At 45.5% G+C, this 23100-nt stretch overlaps 2 protein-coding genes across 8 annotated transcripts in view; one reads left to right on the top strand and one right to left on the bottom strand.

Annotated features, from left to right (window-relative positions):
- LOC140480927 (protein FAM83H-like) overlaps positions 1 to 22050 on the bottom strand; it is a 105630-nt gene extending 83580 nt beyond the window's left edge. Inside the window, exons 1-2 of the mRNA XM_072576514.1 lie at positions 21760 to 22050; positions 3173 to 3642 (exon numbers count right to left, since the gene is read on the bottom strand). Coding sequence (XP_072432615.1) covers positions 3173 to 3619 — 447 coding nt within the window. The 5' untranslated portion in view covers positions 3620 to 3642; positions 21760 to 22050. The remainder of the gene's footprint in view (positions 1 to 3172; positions 3643 to 21759) is intronic.
- Positions 1 to 23100, top strand: part of LOC140480929 (IQ motif and ankyrin repeat domain-containing protein 1-like) — a 343897-nt gene that overhangs the window by 118480 nt on the left and 202317 nt on the right. Inside the window, exon 1 of one of the 7 annotated variants that reach the window (XM_072576527.1) lies at positions 3286 to 3399. The exons of 3 other annotated variants lie outside the window; for them this stretch is intronic. The gene's annotated coding sequence lies outside the window, so the exon portion shown is untranslated. Of the gene's footprint in view, positions 1 to 3285; positions 3400 to 23100 lie in introns of those variants that run through there. 3 more of the 7 variants (XM_072576524.1, XM_072576522.1, XM_072576519.1) reach the window with 3 other exon arrangements.

The raw sequence follows: 23100 nt of genomic DNA on the forward strand, positions 1-23100 counted from the left end.
AAATGTTCAACTGCATTCATTTCTGGTCTCCCTGGTATAGAAAGGATATTGTGAAACTTGAAAAGATTCAGAAAAGATTTACAAGGATCTTGCCAGGATTGGAGGATTTGAGCTATAGGAAGATGTTGAATAAGCTGGGACCGTTTTTTTCTAAAGCATCAGGGGCTAAGGGGTGACCTTATAAGGTTTAACGATGAGGGGCATGGATAGAGTAAATAGCCATCATCTTTTTCCTCAGGCAGGGGAGTCCAAAACTCGAGGCCGTAGGTTTAACGTGAAAGTGGAAAGATTCAAAAGGGACCGAAAGGACAACTTTTTCATGCAGAGAGTGGTTCGTGCATGGAATGAGCTGCCAGAGGAAGTGGGGGAGGATTGTACAATTACAACATTTAAAAAGGCAACTGATTAGCTATATGAGTAGGACAGCATTAGAGGGACATGGGCCAAATGCTGGCAAAAGGGACTAGATTAATTTAGGATATCTGTGTCAGACCAAAGGGTCTGTTTCTGTGCTGTACAGCTCTATAACTCGAAGTAAGGAGACAGGGATGAACCCAGCAACATCCTGGCAGTCAGTTAAACAGCAGGGTGTGGAACAATTTCAGGGTAATTATCAGAGAATTCACTTTGAGAGAATCTGGAGAAGCAGCCCATTTGGCTCACCAAGTCTGCTCTACCACTGAATGAGATCAGGGTAACCAGGGTAGTCAGGGATAGAATTAAAGTGTAAAAGAAAAAGCACGTACAATGTGGCAAAGATTCGTGTTAAGTCAAAGGATTGGAAAAATTTCAAAAGAAATAGGAGTCTAAAAGTATGAAGCTATATAAGACACTAGTCACACCACAGCTGAATACTGTGAAGCATTCTGGGATCCTTATCTAAGGAAAAATGTACTAGTGTTGGAATAGTCCAGAAACTTTTCACAAGGTTGATCCCTGGTATAGAGGGATTTTCTTATGAGGGGAGGGTAAGCATTTAGAGTACATAGTACATAGAGTAAAATTCTAATACTTTTTGACTAGGTAGACCCTGTACACATTGAAGAAGAACAGAAGAATAAGGCAATCTGCTTGAAACATACGAGATTCTTGGGGATGCAACGAAGTAAATGTAGAAAGATTACTGGAGAGTCCAGGATCAAAGGGTATAATCTCCAAATAAGTAATCCCACAGAGATGAGGAGGAATTTCTTCTCTCAGAGGGTAGTGAAACTGTGGAATTCTTTGTCACAGAGGATTGTGGCGCTGGGTCGTTAACTATATTCAAGGCTGAGATAGACATTTTTAAATGAGTTATGGAATCAAGGGTTATGGGAATAAGGCAAGGCAGGGAAGTGGATTTGAGGATCATCAGATTAGCCATGACTTCTTTGATTGGCAGAGCAGACTCGATGGGCTGAATGGCCTATTTCTCCTCTGTCTTATGGTCAGCAAAATGAAGGAATGTTAAACTGATGGCAATGATACCAGTACACTTCAAAATAGCGGCTGTAACATTCAGCTCTCTCTGCATAATTCGGAGACTGATCCATTTTTTCTAAAAACTACCTTTTGTCCTTTTGGACTCCCTTTTTATTTCTAATCTTGATGGATGTATGTGCCATCACTTTTTCTTCTCACTAATTTTAAACAATAAACTCACTCTTTTTTAACTCAAGAAAGCCTGGTTAAATTGCATCTGTGTAAAACGCCTGTTTATTTAGGTCGACAAGGAAAAGTATCCATAGATATATGGAAAGCAGGAGTCAGAGCAGACCATTAGGGTCATCAAGCCTGTGCTGTCATTCTATACAATCATGATGACCATCCAACTCAGTAGCCTCTTCCTGCTTTCTCCCCATGTCCTTTGTTCTCTTTTGCCTGAATCTAACTCCTTTTTGAAAACATTCAATGTTTTGTCCTCAAACAAAATGGGTAATCTCACATTTATCCATATTACACTGTATCTGCCAATCACCCACTCGATCAACTTGTCCACATCTCACAGCCATCTCTGGATCCTCCTTTAGCTCAATCTCCCATTCAGTTTTGTTTTATCTGCAAACTTGGGAGATGTTACATTTAGCTCCCCCATACAAACCATCAATATATATTGTGAATAGCTGGAGTCCAAATACTGATCCCTGCAGTACCCAACTAGTCACTGGCTGCTATTTGGAAAAAGACCATTTATTCTTGTTCATTCTAGTCTTCCAGAATCAAAATATATATTTAATTGATCTGCCATTCTTTGTTCCCCATTATAACTTTCTCTGTAACAAAAACAGTAATTGCTGGAGAAACTCAGCAAGTCTGGCAGCATCTGTGGGAAGAAAGTTAATATTGAGTCCAGTGACTCTTCATCAGAACTTCCCCTGTTTCTTTCTGCATTCATTCTGCGCTCCTATATTTGTCCTAACTAATCTTTTCTCTTCACATACCGATAGAAGGTTTTACAATCAGTTTGCATGTTCCCCATAAGCTTACTCTTGCACTCTGATTTTCCCCCTCATAATCAATCCCTTTATCAATGCCTCGCCAATCACAGAGATCCATTTTTAAATTAACCTTGTTGCAACCAACCAAGTAATTGTGCCGATAAAGCAGGGAAGCCAGTTCATCCATCCTCATCCAATGGCTTAATTTGGATATTTGGAGCTGTAATGAATTGGGGAATTTCACCTAAGAATTATCACACTGACTAACAAAAGTGCTGTGATAAAGTTGTAGAGGGGTCGAAAAAGGATTTTGAAATTTGAGTTTGTAAAAGGATTTACTAAATTATATGATAGACTTGTTGGCAAAATTATAGCCAATTAGACGAAAGGACAAGTGATAAAATGGATCTATAATTGTATATGGACAGCTAATTGTACAAACGTTTGGTTTAAACTAGAGGCAATGGTGTGGCACACTAGTGAAAGGGCAGTGACCAATTAGATTGCTCTCTCACAGCCAGTCAGTATCTGCATGTTGCACTGAATAACAACCTCCTGCTTTGCATTAATTTAAATTCTAAAGGCCAGTTAATACCATAGTGCATGATTGTTAAAAAAAAGTTAATGAGAAGTTTCTAGGTTTCATTGTGCAAACTACTTTCCCAATGGCTCAGAGAGAATTCGTATGGATGAATCAGGCTCCAGATATTACCTTGTTATGTAATTGTCGTTATTCAGGTCATGAATCTCCTTACCTGGGTAGCTGATCTGATGAGTCTCCTGAATTCCTCCTTGATGCTGAGCGTGTCAGGCGCTGGTGGATGCACAAAAATAGTAACATCAGAGGGTCCCCTGCACATGTGAATATTCGGCCAGCCTAGATCCAGTGCTGGCGCAGCAATGTCAGTTTGAACTGGCCAATAGGTGCCTGATGAGTCCGATTCATCATAGTCGCCTCCAACAAACTGAAGCTCATCCAAAGGTACCAGAGGTTTCTTCAGGTGCTTATTAATGTGCTCGATCTCAGTGCTGCTGAGAAAATCCACCTCTTTCTCTTCTGCCAGGAAATGGTAGTAAGCATCGATTCCCTCCTCAGCGAGGATATCAATAGCAATGCGGTAATATTCCTTATAGTGAGGTGGGACATAACTGGGATCATTATCTACATCACCCAAAGTCGAACACTGAGAACGGTGTGCCATGTCACAATCACTGCTGCTGCAACCTGCATATACAAATCGGTATTAATCACACAGAGCTGAAACAGTAACACTTACTGAAACATTGCTGCCTGTCTTTGTCATTGATTTAGACATAGGGTGAGAGGGCTGAGAGCTCTATCAGAAAATAGCAGATTTTGGACATCATTATGAATCCCAAAGGAAACCATAAGTGTATTATATTAGGATAGAGAAATGAACAAACAACTAAAAGCATTTTGATTAAGAGTTGGATATGTTATTTCTGACGTGGAAGGAGATCACCATCCCTGCAGAGAGGTTTGTGAATGCTGTTGGGGCAAATATAAACCAGATTTTTAGAGGGATCATTGCTAGCTCAACACTCCACATTATAGGGTATTCAGATGAGATAGAGGGGATGGAAGAGGAAGGAGGTGTTACAATATTGATCAAAGGATGAATTCTCACTACCTTGGATGATCATCAAAAGAACCAATATGGGCAGAAGGCAGAAATTATTTTTATTCATTCATCAGATATGGGAGCCACTGGCTAGGTCAGCAGTTTTGGTCCAAAGGACAATTAGGAGTCAATATTGTTGTGGGTCTGGAGTCACATGTAGGCCAGATGATGTTCCCTAAAAGGACATCAATGAACCAAATGGGTTTTTTGAACCATTGATTCATGGCCTTCAGACTTTTAATTCCAGATTTTTATTGAAATTTTATTCCATCGGTCATGGCAGGATTCAAACCCATCCCAGAACATTGCCTAGGTCTCTGGATTAACAGTCGAATGATAATACCACAAGGCCATTGCCTCCCCTAAACGCTGTGGATAGGCAGTGGTTGTTTTACTTGGAGCAGGCAAGACTGAGAAGGGTCTTACTAGAGGTGTGTAAGATTATAAGGGGCAGAGATAGGCAGAATAGGAAGGTACTTTTTTGGTTTGTAGAGAGATCAGTAACAGGGGGCATAGATTTAAGGTAGAAAGCTGAGATTGGAGGAGCAAGTCTTTTCCATCCAGAAGATGTTGGGAGTCTGGAACTTACTGCTGCAAGGGTGGTTGGGTCAGAAATTCAAGTGAACATTGAAGCAGAATTTACACATTCGCTTGTTTTGCCAAAGCCTCCAGGGATCACAAAATAGGTTTGGTGTTAATTAGATTTTTGATGAGCAGCAGCAACATAATGGATGTAATGGCTTCCTTCTATGCTGCAAATATTTAGGAAACTACAAATCACAACTGCTGACATAGGATTTATGTAGGTAGTGCAATAGGCATGGTGTATGTGGTTTATTAAATGCCTTTCTCGAAAATGTCCTCTTTGGAAAAGAGACGTAAATGTTAAAGGAGGAGATGGGTAAGTCAGGTATTTGATTGGCTAAGGGATAGATTGCATAGCTTAGTTTTCTTGTCGAGGGAAGTGTGCTGATTTGATTTATTGTAGTCACATATCCCAAAGTCCAGGGAAAAGTTTTGTTTTGCGAGCAGTACAGTCAACTCATAGCAAACAAGGCACACAGATCACAGGGTGCTTTGACAGAGCGAGGCATAAAAGCTGCTTGAACCTGTCAGTGCATGTGTTCGAGCCTTTGGATTTTCTGCCTGATGGAATGAGCATTACCAGGGCAGGAGGGTCTTTGATGATGTTGCAGCAACAAGAAGTGTAAATGGAGTCCTTGGATGGGAGGTTGGCTTCCGTGATTGTGTGCACAGCTCAGACTATCTTTTGTAGTTTCTTATGGTCCTGGGCAGAGCAGTTGCCATACCAGGCTGTTATGCAGCCGGATAGAATGATTTCCTATGGTGCATCTGTAAAAGCTGTGAACTATCTCAGGATTCAATACAGTGATCACTGCTTTTCTCCTTAAACGCAAATGCCCTGCACTTGGTAATAGGGAGCACAAGTTAACAGTGATACTCTTTACAATACTGCGAATTTTCAGAAGAGGACAGTTAACAAACTTAAAACAGAGAGGGACTGACTGAAAGAGACAGACATGGTTTAATGTGGATAAATAGGAAATGACAGAAGTTGAGAAAAACCCAATTGGGAGACATAATCATATAAATGTAGTGGGGGCCTGGGAGGGCAGATTTACAAATCCTTGCAGGTGGTTGGTCAAGTTGATAAGATGGTTAAAAAGCTGTTAATGAAGTTGGTTCTTTAAATGGGACATTGAACACAATAACAAAAAAGCCAGGCTGAATGATTACAGATCACCAGTTCAGCCCTAGCTGGAGCTCTGTGTACAACTTGGGAAAGTTGCAAACGCCTGAAAGCAGTACAGAGGAGGTTTCCCAGAAATCAATCATAGAGTCATAGAGATGTACAGCACGGAAACAGACCCTTCGGTCCAACCCGTCCATGCTGACCAGATAACCCAACCTAATCCAGTCCCTCCCGCCAGCACCCGGCCCATATCCCTCCAAATCCTTCCTATTCATATACCCATCCAGATGCCTTTTAAATGCTGCAATTGTACCAGACTCCACCACTTCCTCTGACAACCCATTCCACACAAGCACCATGCTCTGCGTGAAAACATTGCCTCTTAGGTCTCTTATGTCTTTCCCCTCTCATCCTAAACCTATGCCCTCTAGTTCTGGACTCCCCCACCCCAGAAAAAAGACTTTGTCTATTTATCCTATTCATGCCCCTCATGACTTTATAAACCTCTATAAGGTTGCCCCTCAGCCCCCGAGGCTCCAAGGAAAACAGCCCCAGCCTGTTCAGCCTCTCCCTGTAGCTCAAATCCTCCAACCCTGGCAACATCCGTGTAAATCTTTTCTAAACCCTTTCAACTTTCACAACATCTTTCCGATAGGAAGGAGACCAGAATTGCAAGCAATATTCCAACAGTGGCCTCACCAATGTCCTGTAGAGCCGCAACATGACCTCCCAACTCCTGTACTCAGTACTCTGACCGATAAAGGAAAGCATACCAAACACCTTCTTCACTATCCTATCTCCCTGCAACTCCACTTTCAAGGAGCTATGAATCTGAAAGCATGATGTACTTTAATCTCCTACCCTAACCTTTTCTACCTGGCAATGCAGTTGAATGTTTACTTAGAGTCACATTACTATTTGGAAGTTTTGGAACGTCATAACCCTCGGAAGGTATTCCTCCTCATTTTCTCTTTAGCAGAGATGTGGTTGACTCTTAACTGCCCTCTGAAATGGCCAAGCAAGACCACTCGGTTGTGGTAAACGGCAACTGAAAAATCATACGACTCATATTCCAAAAGGTGGCTCATCAGCATTTTCTGGCAGTTCAGGATGGGCAACAAATATTGACCTTGCCATCAATGCTTCCATCTCAGAGCAGAAAAATTAAATATTTCCTTAACGTCCTCTGCTGTCAGGAGAATAATCCCGGTTGTAGGCTGATTAGTCTAACATCTATTGTTGAAAAATCAAATATTAAAGAAGTAACAGTAGAATATTTGGAAATTCATAAGCTCATCAAACAGAGTCAGCATGGCTTCATGAAAGGAAAATTGCATCTGACTAATTTATTAGAATTTTCAAGCAAGTCTCAACTAGAATGGATAGAGGGGAACCAGTAGATGTGTTGTATTTTGATTTCCAGAAAGCATTCAACAAGGTACCTCACAAAAGGGTCAGTCGTAATATTAGAGTCCACAGTGTTGGAGGTAGCATATTAGCATGGATAGGGAATTGGCAAATTGACAGGAAACAGCAAGTAGGGTTTTTCTTAAAACCCAGATTGGTAACCTGCAACCAGTATGACTCCATAGGGATTAATACAGGGACTGCAACAATATATATTAATGACTTGGAGGAAGGAAGCAAGTACCATTGCCTGAACTATTGCAGATGACATTAAAAATAGGTGGAAAGGTAGGCTGTGAGAGGGATACAAATGGTTACAAAAGGTATTGTTAAGTGGGCAAAAAGTTGGCAAATGGAGGAGTATAATGTGGGAAAATGTAATGTTCATTTGGAAAAGCAGACAAAAATAACAGTATTAGTTAAATGGGGAAAAACTGCAGAAAGCTGCAACACAAAGAAATAGTAACAAAGAGGATTGACGAGGGCAGGATGGTGGACGTGATCTATATGGACTTCAGTAAGGCGTTCAACAAGGTTCGCCATGGAAGACTGGTTAGCAAAGTTAGATCTCATGGAATACAGGGAGAACTAGTCATTTGGATACAGAACTGGCTCAAAGGTAGATGACAGAGGGTGGTAGTGGAGGGTTGTTTTTCAGACTGGAGGTCTGTGACCAGTGGGGTGCCGCAAGAATTGGTGCTGGGTCCTCTACTTTTTGGTCATTTATATAAATGATTTGGTTGTGAGCATAAGAGTACAATTAGTAAGTTTGCAGATGACACCAAAATTGGAGGTGTAGTGGACAGCGAAGAGGGTTAAAATCAACTGGGAGAAAGTGAGGACTGCAGATGCTGGAGATCAGAGCTTAAAAATGTGTTGCTGGAAAAGGGCAGCAGGTCAGGCAGTGTCAAAGAGGAAGGAGAATCGCGTTTCGGGCATTAGCCCTTCTTCAAAAATGAGGAGGGTGTGCCAAGCAGGCTAAGATAAAAGGTAGGGAGGGGGGACTTGGGGGAGGGGCATTGGGAATGCAATAGGTAGAAGGAGGTTAAGGTGAGGGTGATAGGCCAGAGAGGGGGTGGGGCCGAGAGGTCATCATGCTTTCAGATTCATAGCTCCTTGAAAGTGGAGTCGCAGGTTGATAGGATAGTGAAGAAGGTGTTTGCTATGCTTTCCTTTATTGGTCAGAGTATTGAGTACAGGAGTTGGGAGGTCATGTGCATTGAGACACCTAAGTGGCAACTTTTCATGCAGAGGGTGGTACATGTATGGAATGAGCTGCCAGAGGAAGTGGTGGAGGCTGGTACAATTGCAACATTTAAAAGGCATTTGGATAGTTGTATGAATAGGAAGGGTTTGGAGGGAAATGGGCCGGGTGCTGGCAGGTGGGACTAGATTGGATTGGGATATCTAGTCGGCATGGACGGGTTGGATCGAAGGGTCTGTTTCCGTGCTGTATACTTCTATGACTCTATGACCAGGGTCAGGCTAACTGGCCTATAATTTCCTGTAACAAAAATAGAAATTGCTGGAAAAGCTCAGATCTGGCAGCATCTGTGGAGAGAAAGTGGGGTTAACGTTTCTGTTCGAGTGACCCTTCCTCAGAACCTTGCTGCCAGTCCTGCTGAGCTTTTCCAGCAATTTCTATTTTTGTTTGAGTTACAGCTCCACAGTTCCTTCAGTTTTCTAGTTTCCCGTCTTCTGCCTCCCTTCCTTCTTAAACAGGGTGATACATTCGCCATTTTTCAGTCCTCTGGGTCCTTTAACTCCAGTGATTCCTGAAAGATTACTACCAATGCCTCTGCAATCTCCTGCATAGATTCAGTTTTTCCCCATTACAATTCTTCAGCTTCATTTTCCAGTGATCCAATATACACTTTTACCTTTTACACATCCAAAAAAATTCTTTCAATCTTCTATATTACTAGCTAACTTACTCTTCTATTTAATCTTCTCCTCCCGTATTACTTTCTGATATGTCCTCTGCTGTTTTTAAAAGCTTCCCACTAATCTTTACCACATTGTATGCTGCTTCTTTTGCTTTTATGCTGTCTGACTTCCCATGTTAGCCACAGTTGCCTTCTCCTTCCCTTAGTATGTGTCTTCTTCCTTGGGATAAATTTCTGCTGTGCCTCCTGAATTACTCCCAGAAACTCCTGCCATTGCTGCTCCACTGTCTTCACTGCTAGACCAACCTTACAACTGTCCAGGTCTTTTTGAAAATGGACTGGCCTACTTCAGTATCTGAGGAGTCATGTATGGTCATGAACATAGTTCAGTGATGAGTACAGTTTGGCATTGTAGGACAACCTACAACATGTCAACTGCAGCAGTTCTAAAAGGCAGCTCACCACCATCTTCTCAAGGGCAAGTAGGGATGGACAACAAATGCTGACCTAGCCAGCAATGCCCACTTATTCCACAGGAAAATGAATTAAAATAAGAACATCCCCATTTCTGACCTTATGATGGAAGGAAGGTCACTGATGAAGCAGCTGAAGATGATTGAACCTAGGTCACTACCCTGAGGAATTCCTGCAGAGCTGCCCTTGGGCCAAGGTGATCGACCTCCAGTAACACAAGAACTAGGGACAGGAACAGACCACATCCCCAACGCATCTCCACTTCTACTCAATCACAGTTGATGTGGAGGCCTGAACTCTACTTTCCTGCTCACTCTTCATAACCTACATAAGTATGACGATAACTAAATGAAGTAATTTCTCCTGATCTTAATCTTCCAGAATAAGGAGCTGATCAGTCAAATATGCCACCTCAATTTAAATTTCCTAAGCAGCAAAAACTTTCTTTCTACTGTACCAAACCATTTCCAAATGTTGTATATCTCAAGAAGATTACCCATCAGTCTTCAAAACTCCAGAGAATACAGGCCAATTTATGCCACCTCTCATCATAGTCACAGCAATAAAAGGGTTGCCCTGAAAACACACAGCAATATCTCCAAAGCATATGCTTTCTTAATGTGGACAGCAAATCCCTCACATGCTCACTGTACTCAAGATGTTGCCTCACCAAGTTCCTATACAATTATTGCTAGTTCCTTTATTCTCCTTCTCCAATCCCCTTAGAAAACAGGCCAGTGTGTAATTTGCCTTCCAAATTGCTTGCTGCACCTGCATGCTGAAGGTACACCAAAACCTCTTTGAACTTTGAGTTCTACACCTTTTGAAAAATATTCAATTTTTCTATTCTTATGAACAAACTAAATAACTTCACATTTCCTCACAGTGTTAGCATGTGGGGGATTACCATTGGCTAGAAATTAAATAGGACTAGACATACAAATACTGTGGCTACAAGAGCAGATCAGAGTTACACAGGAACAGACCTTTCAGCTCAACAAGGCTACTCCTCCATTTAGTATGATAATGGCTGACCAAACAATTCATTGCCTTTTACCCAAAGTATATCTATAACCTTTATGCCATAACATCAAATGTATTAACCTCTACTTTAACATACACAAATATCAAACTTCCACAGCCCTCTACGAGAGGGAATTCCAAAATTTCACAACCTTCCAAGTAAAATTTCTCCTCATCTCAGTCCTAAATGGCATCCCCTTTATTTTTAAATTGTGTCCCCGGCTGTAGACTCTGCAACCACCCTGTCTGTGGCCTTCAGGATTTTCTATGTTTAAATGTGATCTCCTCTCATTTTTTTGAAATTGCAGAGAACACAAGCCCGGTTTGCCCAATCTCTCCTCATAGATCAGTCATAGAGATGTACAGCATGGAAACAGACCCTTCGGTCCAGCCCGTCCATGCCGACCAGATATCTCAACCCAATCTAATCCCACCTGCCAGCACCCGGCCCATATCCCTCCAAACCCTTCCTATTCATATACCCATCCAAATGCCTTTTAAATGTTGTAATTGTACCAGACTCCACCACATCCTCTGGCAGCTCATTCCATACACGTACCACCCTCTGCGTGAAAAAGTTGCCCTGTAGGTCTCTTTCATATCTTTCCCCTCTCACCCTAAACCTATGCCCTCTAGTTCTGGACTCCCCCACCCCAGGGGGAAAATACCTTGTCTATTTACCCTATCCATGTCCCTCATGATTTTGTAAACCTCTATAAGGTCACCCCTCAGTCTCTGACGCTCCAGGGAAAACAGCCCTAGCCTGTTCAGCCTCTCCATATAGCTCAAATCCTCCAACCCTGGCAACATCCTTGTAAAACTTTTCTGAACCCTTTCAAGTTTCACAACATCTTTCCAATAGGAAGGAGACCAGAATTGCACGCAATATTCCAACAGTGGCCTAACCAATGTCCTGTACAACCGCAACATGACCTCCCAACTCCTGTACTCAATACTCTGACCAATAAAGGAAAGCATACCAAACGCCTTCTTCACTATCCTATCTACCTGCGACTCCACTTTCAAGGAGCTATGAACCTGTATAGGTCTCTTTGTTCACAACACTCCCTAGGACCTTAAGTGTATAAGTCCTTAAGCACCGATCCTTGTGGCACTCCACTGGTCACAACTTTCCACCATCACCCTCTGTCTTCTACCTTTGAGCCAGTTCTGTATCCAAATGGCTAGTTCTCCCTGTATTCCATGAGATCTAACCTTGCTAACCAGTCTCCCATAAGGAACCTTGTCAAACGCCTTACTGAAGTCCATATAGATCACATCTACCACTCTGCCCTCATCAATCCTCTTTGTTACTTCTTCAACAGTGCCTGCCTTCCCAGGAACAAGTCTTCATTGCTTGATGGGCACCATATCCTCAAATATCCACTCACCCCACCACTGATGCTCATTAGCAGCATTATGTACTATCTACAAAATGTACTGGAGAAATTCAAAGATCCTTGGACAGCACCTTCCAAACTCCAGAGCCATTTAGGAAAACAAGGGCTGCAGAGACACAGGAATACGACCTCCTGCAAGTGCCCAACCTCATCATCATGATGTAAAAATATATCATAATTCCTTTGGTGTTGCTGGGTCAAAACCCTGGAATTTCTTTCCTAAATTTGGTCTCGACAGCAAATTCATTGATATACATGGTGAACAGAGGCCCAAGAACTGAACCTTATGGCACATCACTCATCAGTATCTGGCAATGAGAGAATGACCCACTTAGTCCTCCTGTCTGTTTTCTATCCATAAGGATGACAGGTTAAATCTTGAAAGGCTCTTTACCCTTTCATTTCAAAAATGCATTTTTAATTTAAAAAGTATACCACTACACCTGTAAATTCAGTGATTGGCTGACAAGATTTCTGTGGGACAGATTGGATGTAACGCCTAAAGATGTCAAAAAGATTGGATTGTGATCCCATGTCTAAAAGATCACGAGGACTGATGACATCCTGCTCTACAGCAAGCCACACCCTGCAGATTGGGTGACAAAACTGCAGATGCATTGTATTCTTTAAAAGGAGAAAACAAAGGTGATGGAAAGACGGTAATCAGCATGGAGTTGCCTTGCCACATTTGGCCTGATTTTGAGAGGTCCAGACTCAATGTTGATGATTGCTAGAGCAACTCTCCACATCTGCATATCACTATATCGATTCTTGTGCTGGTTATGCGAAGTAGAGCATTCCTATGAAACCTTCCATAAGCTGAAATGGCGGAAAGCAAGGAAGCATTAATTTATATGGGAAAAATGTTGCCTTTTCTCATAAAAGCGAAAATCCTCTTCGGATTTCTTTTGGTTAGCAAAACCAGGTACAAATATATGTCTTTGGGCGGTACGGTGGCTCAGTGGTTAGCACTGCTGCCTCACAGCGCCGGGGAGCTGAATGCAATCCCAGCCTCGGGCAACTGTGTGGAGTTTGCACATTCTCCCCATGTCTGTGTAGGTTTCCTCCGGGTGCTCCAGTTTCCTCCCACAGTCACAAAGATGAACTGGCCATGCTAAATTGCCCATAGTGTTAGGTGCATCATTCAGAGGGAAATGGGTCTGGGTGGGTTACTCTCCAGAGAATTGATGTGGACTTATGGGCCAAATGGCTGGCTTCCCCATTGTAGGGAATTTAATCTAATCTTTCATAAAGGGAAACTGGCATAAAGCGAAAGTTCAAAAAGCAGGGGATACCTATACTCAAGAGTGGTATTGAAGGAGTCTAGGATATTGGCTCAGAGGTATAATTTGGTGAGCATAACGATATGAGGCTGTTACTTGATCTGGCTTTCCCAATTTTGGCACAAGTCTTCCCTGTAATCATGAGGCTATTTTGCAAGATCAATTGAGTAAAGCCTATCTTCATGTTTCCGGTCAAGCCAAGTGGTCTGTCTTTTATAAAAAAAATTTGCTTGTGGGAATCGCTGGCTGACCAGTGTTTATTGAACGTGCCTAGTTGCCCTTGAAGTGGTGCTGGTAATCTCTGTTTTCTTGAAACGCTGCAGCCCACATGCTGTAAGTTGACCCACAATGCTGTTAGGGAGGGATTTCCAGGACTCAATGACACTGAAGGAATACTGATATATTTTTAAGTCGGAATGGTGATTGACCTACAGGGGAACTTGTGCTGCCCTTTTCCTTCTAGATGGAAGTGGTTGTGTGTTTAAAAGGTGCTGTTCAAGGATTTTGGGTGAATTTCTACAGTGCATCTTGTGGATACTAAACACTGCTGCTACTGAACATCAGTGGTGGAAAAAAATGTTGGTGGTGCCAGTCAAATGTCCTGGAAGATGTTGAGCTTGAGTGTTGTTCGAGCTACATCCATCCAAGCAAGTGGGAAGTATTCCATTGCACTCTTGATTTGTACCTTGTAGATGGTGAACTGGCTTTGGGTGTCTAGTGGGGAGTTATACACTGCAGTATTCCTAGCCTCTGACCTGCACTTGTAGACACTGCATTTAAAAAACAAGCCCAGTTCAATTTCTATGCAACAGAAACCCCACAATTTGATAGTGGAGCATTCATGACTAATTGACATTTCTGAGGGTCTCTGACTTCCATTATCCACCAAACCGGCGTATCTTTGGACTGTGGGAGGGAAGCCTGAACACGCAGAGTAAACCCACGCAGACATGGGGAGAATGTGCAAACTCCACAGAAACAGTCACCCATGGGTGGAATCAAACCCGGGTCAGTGGCACTGTGAGGCAGCAGTGCTAACCACTGAGCCAGCTTCCACATGAGTCTTTGTCAAAATCCTTGCTACAATCCATGTAGACACAATCAACTACACTGACCTTATCAAGCCGCCTTGTTATTTCCTCAAAACATTCAATAATGTTAGTCAGACACAACTGATGGGGAAAAGATGGTGCAGTGGTAACATCAGTGGGTTAGAAATCCAGAGACCTGAGCTAATGTGGTTTGGATGTGGGTTCAAAACCCACCGGAGTGAAAGCGGAATTCAATAAGAAAAATTTGGGAAAAATTATAGCCCATCAGGAACCACCTTGAATTCTCATTTTTAAAAAACCCTGGTTCACTCATATCATTTGGGGAAGAAATTCTGCCAGCTTTACTTGGTCTGACCTCCATGTGACTCCAAGCCCATAGCTGATTCTATTGCCTTCTGGCAGCCAATCAGGGAGGGGCTAGCCAAGGCAGCATCATCCCCATCCCAGGAATGAATTAAAAAGGAACAAATCTGGGCTTTTCCAAGTGAGAGTTCTTTTTACCCTTTCAGAACATATTCTAATAATTTGCCCACTACTACCCAGACTGATTGAAACACATAAGATTCTTAAAGGGCTTGACAGGATAAACACTGAGAGGCTGTTGACCGCTATGGGAGAGTCTAGGACCAGAGACAATAATCCCAGAATAAATGGGTGCCAATTTAAAACTGAGATAAGGAGGAATTTCTTCTGAGGTTTGACGGTCTTTGAAACTCCTTGCCACAGACTTCTGTGGGGCAGTGTCCTGGTGTATATTTAAGGGAGGAGAAAGTGAGGACTGCAGATGCTGGAGGTCAGAGCTAAAAAAATGTGTTGCTGGAAAAGCACAGCAGGTCAGGCAGCATCCAAGGAGCAGGAGAATCTTTTCCTGAAGAAGGGCTCATGCCCGAAACGTCGATTCTCTTGCTCCTTGGATGCTGCCTGACCTGCTGTGCTTTTCCAGCAACACATTTTTCAGCTCTGTATATTTAAGGTTGCAATCAATGGATTCTTGCACAGTTGGGAAATCAAGGGTTACAATGAAAATGCAAGAAAGTGGAGGTAAAGATTGACAGGTGAGCCATGAGAGCATTGAATGGTGGAGCAAGATTGAGGAACTGGGCCTCCTCCTGTCCCAAATTCCTATCGTTCTCACCAGCCAGTAATTACTTTGTCTACCCTGGCACCGTCTGCAAAAAAACAGTAACATGTTGCTGTTCTTCATTCAACCACACACACCAGTTATTGACACACACACAGAGACACGGGTACTTCCTGCGTGTGTGTATACGCACAAACATACACACACAGGGGTATGGGGACTTGCCTGTCGTATACATACACACACACCGGGAAACGGGTACTTTCCTATGAGTGTGTATACACAAGCAGACACAGGGAAACGGGTACTTTCCTGTGCATGTGTGTATACACACACAGACAGGGAAAGGGGTACTTTCTTGTGTGTACACACACACACAGACAGACAAGGATAGGGGTACTTTCCTTTGCGTACACACACACACACACACAGGGAAAGGGGTACTTTCCTGTGCGTGTGCGTACACACACAGACAGGGAAAGGGATACTTTCCTGCGAGTACACACACACATATACATACAGAGATGGGGAAACAGGTATTTTCCTGTGCCTGTGTATACACACGCAGACACAGGGAAATGAGTGCTTTCCTGTGCGTGTGTAAACACACACACACACACACACACACACACAGGTATACGCCTACTTTCCTGTGCGCGTGTGTATACACACACAGACAGGGAAAGGGGTACTTTCCTGTGCGTACACACACGCAGACGGGGAAAGGGGTACTTTCCTGTGCGTGTGCGACCACACACAGACATGGAAAGGGGTACTTTCCTGTGCATCCACACACACAGAGACAGACAAGGATAGGGGTACTTTCCTGTGCATACACACACACACACAGACACTGGGAAACAGGTACTTTCCTGTGCCTGTGCATACACACGCAGACACAGGGAAATGAGTACTTTCCTGTGCATGTGTAAACACACACAAGTACACACCTACTTTCCTGTGCGCGTGTGTATACACACACATGCAGGGAAAGGAGTACTTTCCTGTGCGCGTGTGTATACACACAGACAGGGAAACGGTTACATTCCTGTCTGTACACACACAAAGACAGGGAACGGGGTGCTTTCCTGTGCGTGTGCGCACACACACACAGACCGGGAAAGGGGTCCTTTCCTGTGCGTGTGCGCACACACACACAGACCGGGAAAGGGGTCCTTTCCTGTGCGTGTGCGCACACACACACAGACCGGGAAAGGGGTCCTTTCCTGTGCGTGTGCGCACACACACACAGACCGGGAAAGGGGTCCTTTCCTGTGCGTGTGCGCACACACACACAGACCGGGAAAGGGGTCCTTTCCTGTGCGTGTGCGCACACACACACAGACCGGGAAAGGGGTCCTTTCCTGTGCGTGTGGGCACATACTTTCCTGTGCGCGTGTGTATGCACACACACGCAGGGAAAGGAGTACTTTCCTGTGCGCGTGTGTATACACACACACGCAGGGAAAGGCGTACTTTCCTGTGCATGTGCGTTCACACACAGACAGGGAAATGGGTACTTTCCTGTGCGTACACACACGCACAGAGACAAAGACGAAAAGGCATACTTTCCTGTGCGTACACACACAGACCGGGAAAGGGGTCCTTTCCTGTGCGTGTGCGTACACACACAGACAGACAAGGATAGGGGTACTTTCCTGCCCGTACGCATACACACACAGACAGACAAGGATAGGGGTACTTTCCTGAGCGTACACAGACAGACAAGGATAGGGGTACTTTCCTGTGCGTACACAGACAGACAAGCATAGGGGTACTTTCCTGTGCGTACACAGACAGACAAGGATAGGGGTACTTTCCTGTGCGTACACACACACACAGACAGGGAAAGGGGTACTTTCCTGTGCGTATAAAACAGACAGAGAAAGAGGTACTTTCCTGTGCATACACACACACACACTGGGAAACAGTTACTTTCCTGTGCCTGTGCATATACACGCAGACACAGGGAAATGAGTACTTTCCTGTGCGTGTGTAAATACACACACACACACACATGCACACGCCTACTTTCCTGTGCGCGTGTGTATACACACACATGCAGGGAAAGGAGTACTTTCCTGTGTGAGTGTGTATATACACACACACACGCAGGGAACGGCGTACTTTCCTGTGCGTGTGCGTGTGCGTACACACACAGACAGGGAAATGGTTACATTCCTGTCCGTACACACACAAAGACAGGGAAAGGGGTACTTTCCTGTGCGTACACACACACACACAGACAGACAGGGGAAGGGGTACTGTCCTGTGCGTATAAAACAGACAGGGAAAGGGGTCCTTTCCTGTGCGTGTGCGTACACACACACAGACCGGGAAAGGGGTCCTTTCCTGTGCGTGTGCGTACACACACAGACCGGGAAAGGGGTCCTTTCCTGTGCGTGTGCGTACACACACAGACCAGGAAAGGGGTCCTTTCCTGTGCGTGTGCGTACACACACACAGACCGGGAAAGGGGTCCTTTCCTGTGCGTGTGCGTACACACACACAGACCGGGAAAGGGGTCCTTTCCTGTGCGTGTGCGTACACACACACAGACCGGGAAAGGGGTCCTTTCCTGTGCGTGTGCGTACACACACACAGACCGGGAAAGGGGTCCTTTCCTGTGCGTGTGCGTACACACACAGACAGACAAGGATAGGGGTACTTTCCTGCCCGTACGCATACACACACAGACAGACAAGGATAGGGGTACTTTCCTGAGCGTACACAGACAGACAAGGATAGGGGTACTTTCCTGTGCGTACACAGACAGACAAGCATAGGGGTACTTTCCTGTGCGTACACAGACAGACAAGCATAGGGGTACTTTCCTGTGCGTACACACACACACAGACCGGGGAAGGGGTCCTTTCCTGTGCGTGTGTGTATACACACACACACACACACGCAGGGAACGGCGTACTTTCCTGTGCGTGTGCGTACACACACAGACAGGGAAAGGGTTACCTTCTTGTCCGTGCACACACACACACAGACCGGGGAAGGGGTCCTTTCCTGTGCGTGTGCGTACACACACAGACCGGGGAAGGGGTCCTTTCCTGTGCGTGTGCGTACACACACAGACCGGGAAAGGGGTACTTCCCTGTGCGCGCACACACACACAGACAGGGAAAGGGCTACTTTCCTGTGCGCGCACACACACACAGACAGGGAAAGGGCTACTTTCCTGTGCGTATACACACACACACACACACACACACACACACACACACAGACAGGGAAGGGGGTCCTTTCCTGTGCGTACACACACACACACAGACAGGGAAAGGGGTCCTTTCCTGTGCGTACACACACACACACAGACAGGGAAAGGGGTCCTTTCCTGTGCGTGTGCGTACGCACACAGACAGGGAAAGGGGTCCTTTCCTGTGCGTGTGCGTACGCACACAGACCGGGAAAGGGGTCCTTTCCTGTGCGTGTGCGTACGCACACAGACCGGGAAAGGGGTCCTTTCCTGTGCGTACGCGTACGCACACAGACCGGGAAAGGGGTCCTTTCCTGTGCGTACGCGTACGCACACAGACCGGGAAAGGGGTCCTTTCCTGTGCGTACACATTCACACAGACAGGGAAAGGGCTACTTTCCTGTGCGCGCACACACACACAGACAGGGAAAGGGCTACTTTCCTGTGCGTATACACACACACACACACACACACACACACACACACACACACACAGACAGGGAAGGGGGTCCTTTCCTGTGCGTACACACACACACACAGACAGGGAAAGGGGTCCTTTCCTGTGCGTACACACACACACACAGACAGGGAAAGGGGTCCTTTCCTGTGCGTGTGCGTACGCACACAGACAGGGAAAGGGGTCCTTTCCTGTGCGTGTGCGTACGCACACAGACCGGGAAAGGGGTCCTTTCCTGTGCGTGTGCGTACGCACACAGACCGGGAAAGGGGTCCTTTCCTGTGCGTACGCGTACGCACACAGACCGGGAAAGGGATCCTTTCCTGTGCGTACGCGTACGCACACAGACCGGGAAAGGGGTCCTTTCCTGTGCGTACGCGTACGCACACAGACCGGGAAAGGGGTCCTTTCCTGTGCGTACGCGTACGCGTACACATACAGACCGGGAAAGGGGTCCTTTCCTGTGCGTGTGCGTACACATACAGACCGGGAAAGGGGTCCTTTCCTGTGCGTACGCGTACACACACAGACCGGGAAAGGGGTCCTTTCCTGTGCGTACGCGTACACACACAGACCGGGAAAGGGGTCCTTTCCTGTGCGTACACACACACACACACACAGACAGGGAAAGGGGTACTTTCCTGTGCGTACACACACACACAAACAGACAGGGAAAGGGGTACTTTCCTGTGCGTACACACACACACACACAGACAGGGAAAGGGGTCCTTTCCTGTGCGTACGCGTACACACACAGACCGGGAAAGGGGTCCTTTCCTGTGCGTACACACACACACACAGACAGGGAAAGGGGTACTTTCCTGTGCGTACACACACACACACACACAGACCGGGAAAGGGGTCCTTTCCTGTGCGTACGCGTACACACACAGACCGGGAAAGGGGTCCTTTCCTGTGCGTACGCGTACACACACAGGCCGGGAAAGGGGTCCTTTCCTGTGCGTACACACACACACACACAGACAGGGAAAGGGGTACTTTCCTGTGCGTACACACACACACAAACAGACAGGGAAAGGGGTACTTTCCTGTGCGTACACACACACACACACAGACAGGGAAAGGGGTACTTTCCTGTGCGTACACACACACACACACACAGACAGGGAAAGGGAAACTTTCCTGTGCGTATACACACACACACAGGGAAAGGGGTCCTTTCCTGTGCGTACACACACACACACACAGACAGGGAAAGGGGTACTTTCCTGTGCGTACACACACACACAAACAGACAGGGAAAGGGGTACTTTCCTGTGCGTACACACACACACAAACAGACAGGGAAAGGGGTACTTTCCTGTGCGTACACACACACACACACAGACAGGGAAAGGGGTACTTTCCTGTGCGTACACACACACACACACACAGACAGAGAAAGGGGTACTTTCCTGTGCGTACACACACACACACACAGACAGGGAAAGGGGTACTTTCCTGTGCGTACACACACACACACACACAGACAGGGAAAGGGAAACTTTCCTGTGCGTATATACACACACAGGGAAAGGGAAACTTTCCTGTGCGTATACACACACACACAGGGAAAGGGGTACTTTCCTGTGCGTACACACACACACACGCACACACAGACAGGGAAAGGGGTACTTTCCTGTGCGTGTACACACACAGACAGGGAAAGGGGTACTTTTCAGTGCGTATACACACACACAGGGAAAGGGAAACTTTCTTGTGCGTATATACACACACAGGGAAAGGGAAACTTTCTTGTGCGTATATACACACACAGGGAAAGGGAAACTTTCTTGTGCGTATATACACACACAGGGAAAGGGAAACTTTCCTGTGCGTATATACACACACAGGGAAAGGGAAACTTTCCTGTGCGTATATACACACACAGGGAAAGGGAAACTTTCCTGTGCGTATATACACACACAGGGAAAGGGAAACTTTCCTGTGCGTATATACACACACAGGGAAAGGGAAACTTTCCTGTGCGTATATACACACACAGGGAAAGGGAAACTTTCCTGTGCGTATATACACACACAGGGAAAGGGAAACTTTCCTGTGCGTATATACACACACAGGGAAAGGGAAACTTTCCTGTGCGTATACACACACAGACAGGGAAAGGGGTACTTTCCTGTGCGTACACACACACACACACACACACACAGACAGGGAAAGGGGTACTTTCCTGTGCGTGTACACACACAGACAGGGAAAGGGGTACTTTTCAGTGCGTATACACACACACAGGGAAAGGGAAACTTTCTTGTGAGTATATACACACACAGGGAAAGGGAAACTTTCCTGTGCATATACACACACAGACAGGGAAAGGGGTACTTTTCTGTGCGTATACACACACAGACAGGGAAAGGGGTACTTTTCTGTGCGTATACACACACAGACAGGGAAAGGGGTACTTTTCTGTGCGTATACACACACAGACAGGGAAAGGGGTACTTTTCTGTGCGTATACACACACAGACAGGGAAAGGGGTACTTTTCTGTGCGTATACACACACAGACAGGGAAAGGGGTACTTTCCTGTGCGTACACAGACACGGAAAGGGGTACTTTCCTGTGCGTATACATACAGGGGCACAGGTATTTTCCTGTGCGTACACACACACACTGCGCACAGGTATTTTCCTGTGCGTGAATAGACACACACAGATATGAGTTGGTGACACTAAGAGGGACAGTTTGCTCACCTGGACAGCCAGCTCGGAGGATATGAAGCTGGGACTTTTCGTTTGTTCAGAGTGCGGAGTTGCAAAGATCTGGGACCCCTCCCTGTTGCTGAGCGGGCTGCGATCTCTCTACCTGGCGCTTGCACCTGATCCGCACCGAGAGAGCCTGCTCCCTGAAGCGGATCACCGACAGACCGAGTTTGGCAGGGGCCCAGCCTCAGGTCACAATCTGCCGCCGGCCACAACCAGGAAAGCTGTTCCCACTCCAGAGGAACCTGGAACTCCACATCCGGTGAAGAGAGCTCGTCCCTCCCAGGAAGGTGTGGAGGCTGAGGGCAGGCACACCCACACTGATCAAGTTAACAAACTTTCACCCAACTGGAAAGCCAGGGCTCGTCAAATATCACAGGCACCTTCATATGAAGCTGCACAGCAAACACAAGATAAAGTTCACCTTTAAAGGTGACTGGTCAGGTTTATTGAGCTCAATAAGCTAGCCCTGCCACCTTTCCAGTACTGCCCTGAAATCACTAGAAGTTACAGAATGAATGTGATTAATTAGTGAGAAAGACAGATACATATTTAAAATAATGTTTCATGCTGATAATCAGAGAGGAGGTGAAAAGGAATCCCCAACATGCCAGGAAATCAGCAGCAAACCATGTCTGTAGTGGTGCCTGTTGGGACTTGATTTCACCTGGTGGGAACACAGGTCCTTGTACAGTCCTGTATTGGAACAATCCAAATTCCAATCCACTCAGTCACTTCCACTGAATCCCAACCTGCATACCTACGGCTGCAAAATATTTTGGAATTATTTCTTTCACCCAACCCCAAACCAAAGTTTTCAGCTTCTGTCCTGAGGACGTTAACTCATGTCAAATTATTCTATGTGGATCAGGCATCCTTAAATACATGACCAATCAGAGCAGACTTATAACTCAATGGTAAGGTCCAAGGGAGTGTTGCTGAACAAAGAGACCTTGGAGTGCAGGTTCATAGCTCCTTGAAAGTGGAGTCATAGGTAGATAGGATAGTGAAGAAGGTGTTTGGTATGCTTTCCTTTATTGGTCAGAGTACTGAGTACAGGAGTTGGGAGGTCATGTTGCGGCTCTACAGGACATTGGTTACACCACTTTGGAATATTGCATGCAATTCTGGTCTCCTTCCTGCTGGAAGGATGTTGTGAAAGTTGAAAGGGTTCAGAAAAGATTTACAAGGATGTTGCCAGGGTTGGAGGATTTGAGCTACAGGGAGAGGCTGAATAGGCTGGGGCTGTTTTCCCTGGAACGTCGGAGGCTGAGGGATGACCTTATAGAGGTTTATAAAATCATGAGGGACATGGATAGGGTAAATAGACAA

This window comes from Chiloscyllium punctatum, chromosome 8 (genome assembly GCF_047496795.1).
Source record: "Chiloscyllium punctatum isolate Juve2018m chromosome 8, sChiPun1.3, whole genome shotgun sequence".
Taxonomy (NCBI): Eukaryota; Metazoa; Chordata; class Chondrichthyes; order Orectolobiformes; family Hemiscylliidae; genus Chiloscyllium; species Chiloscyllium punctatum.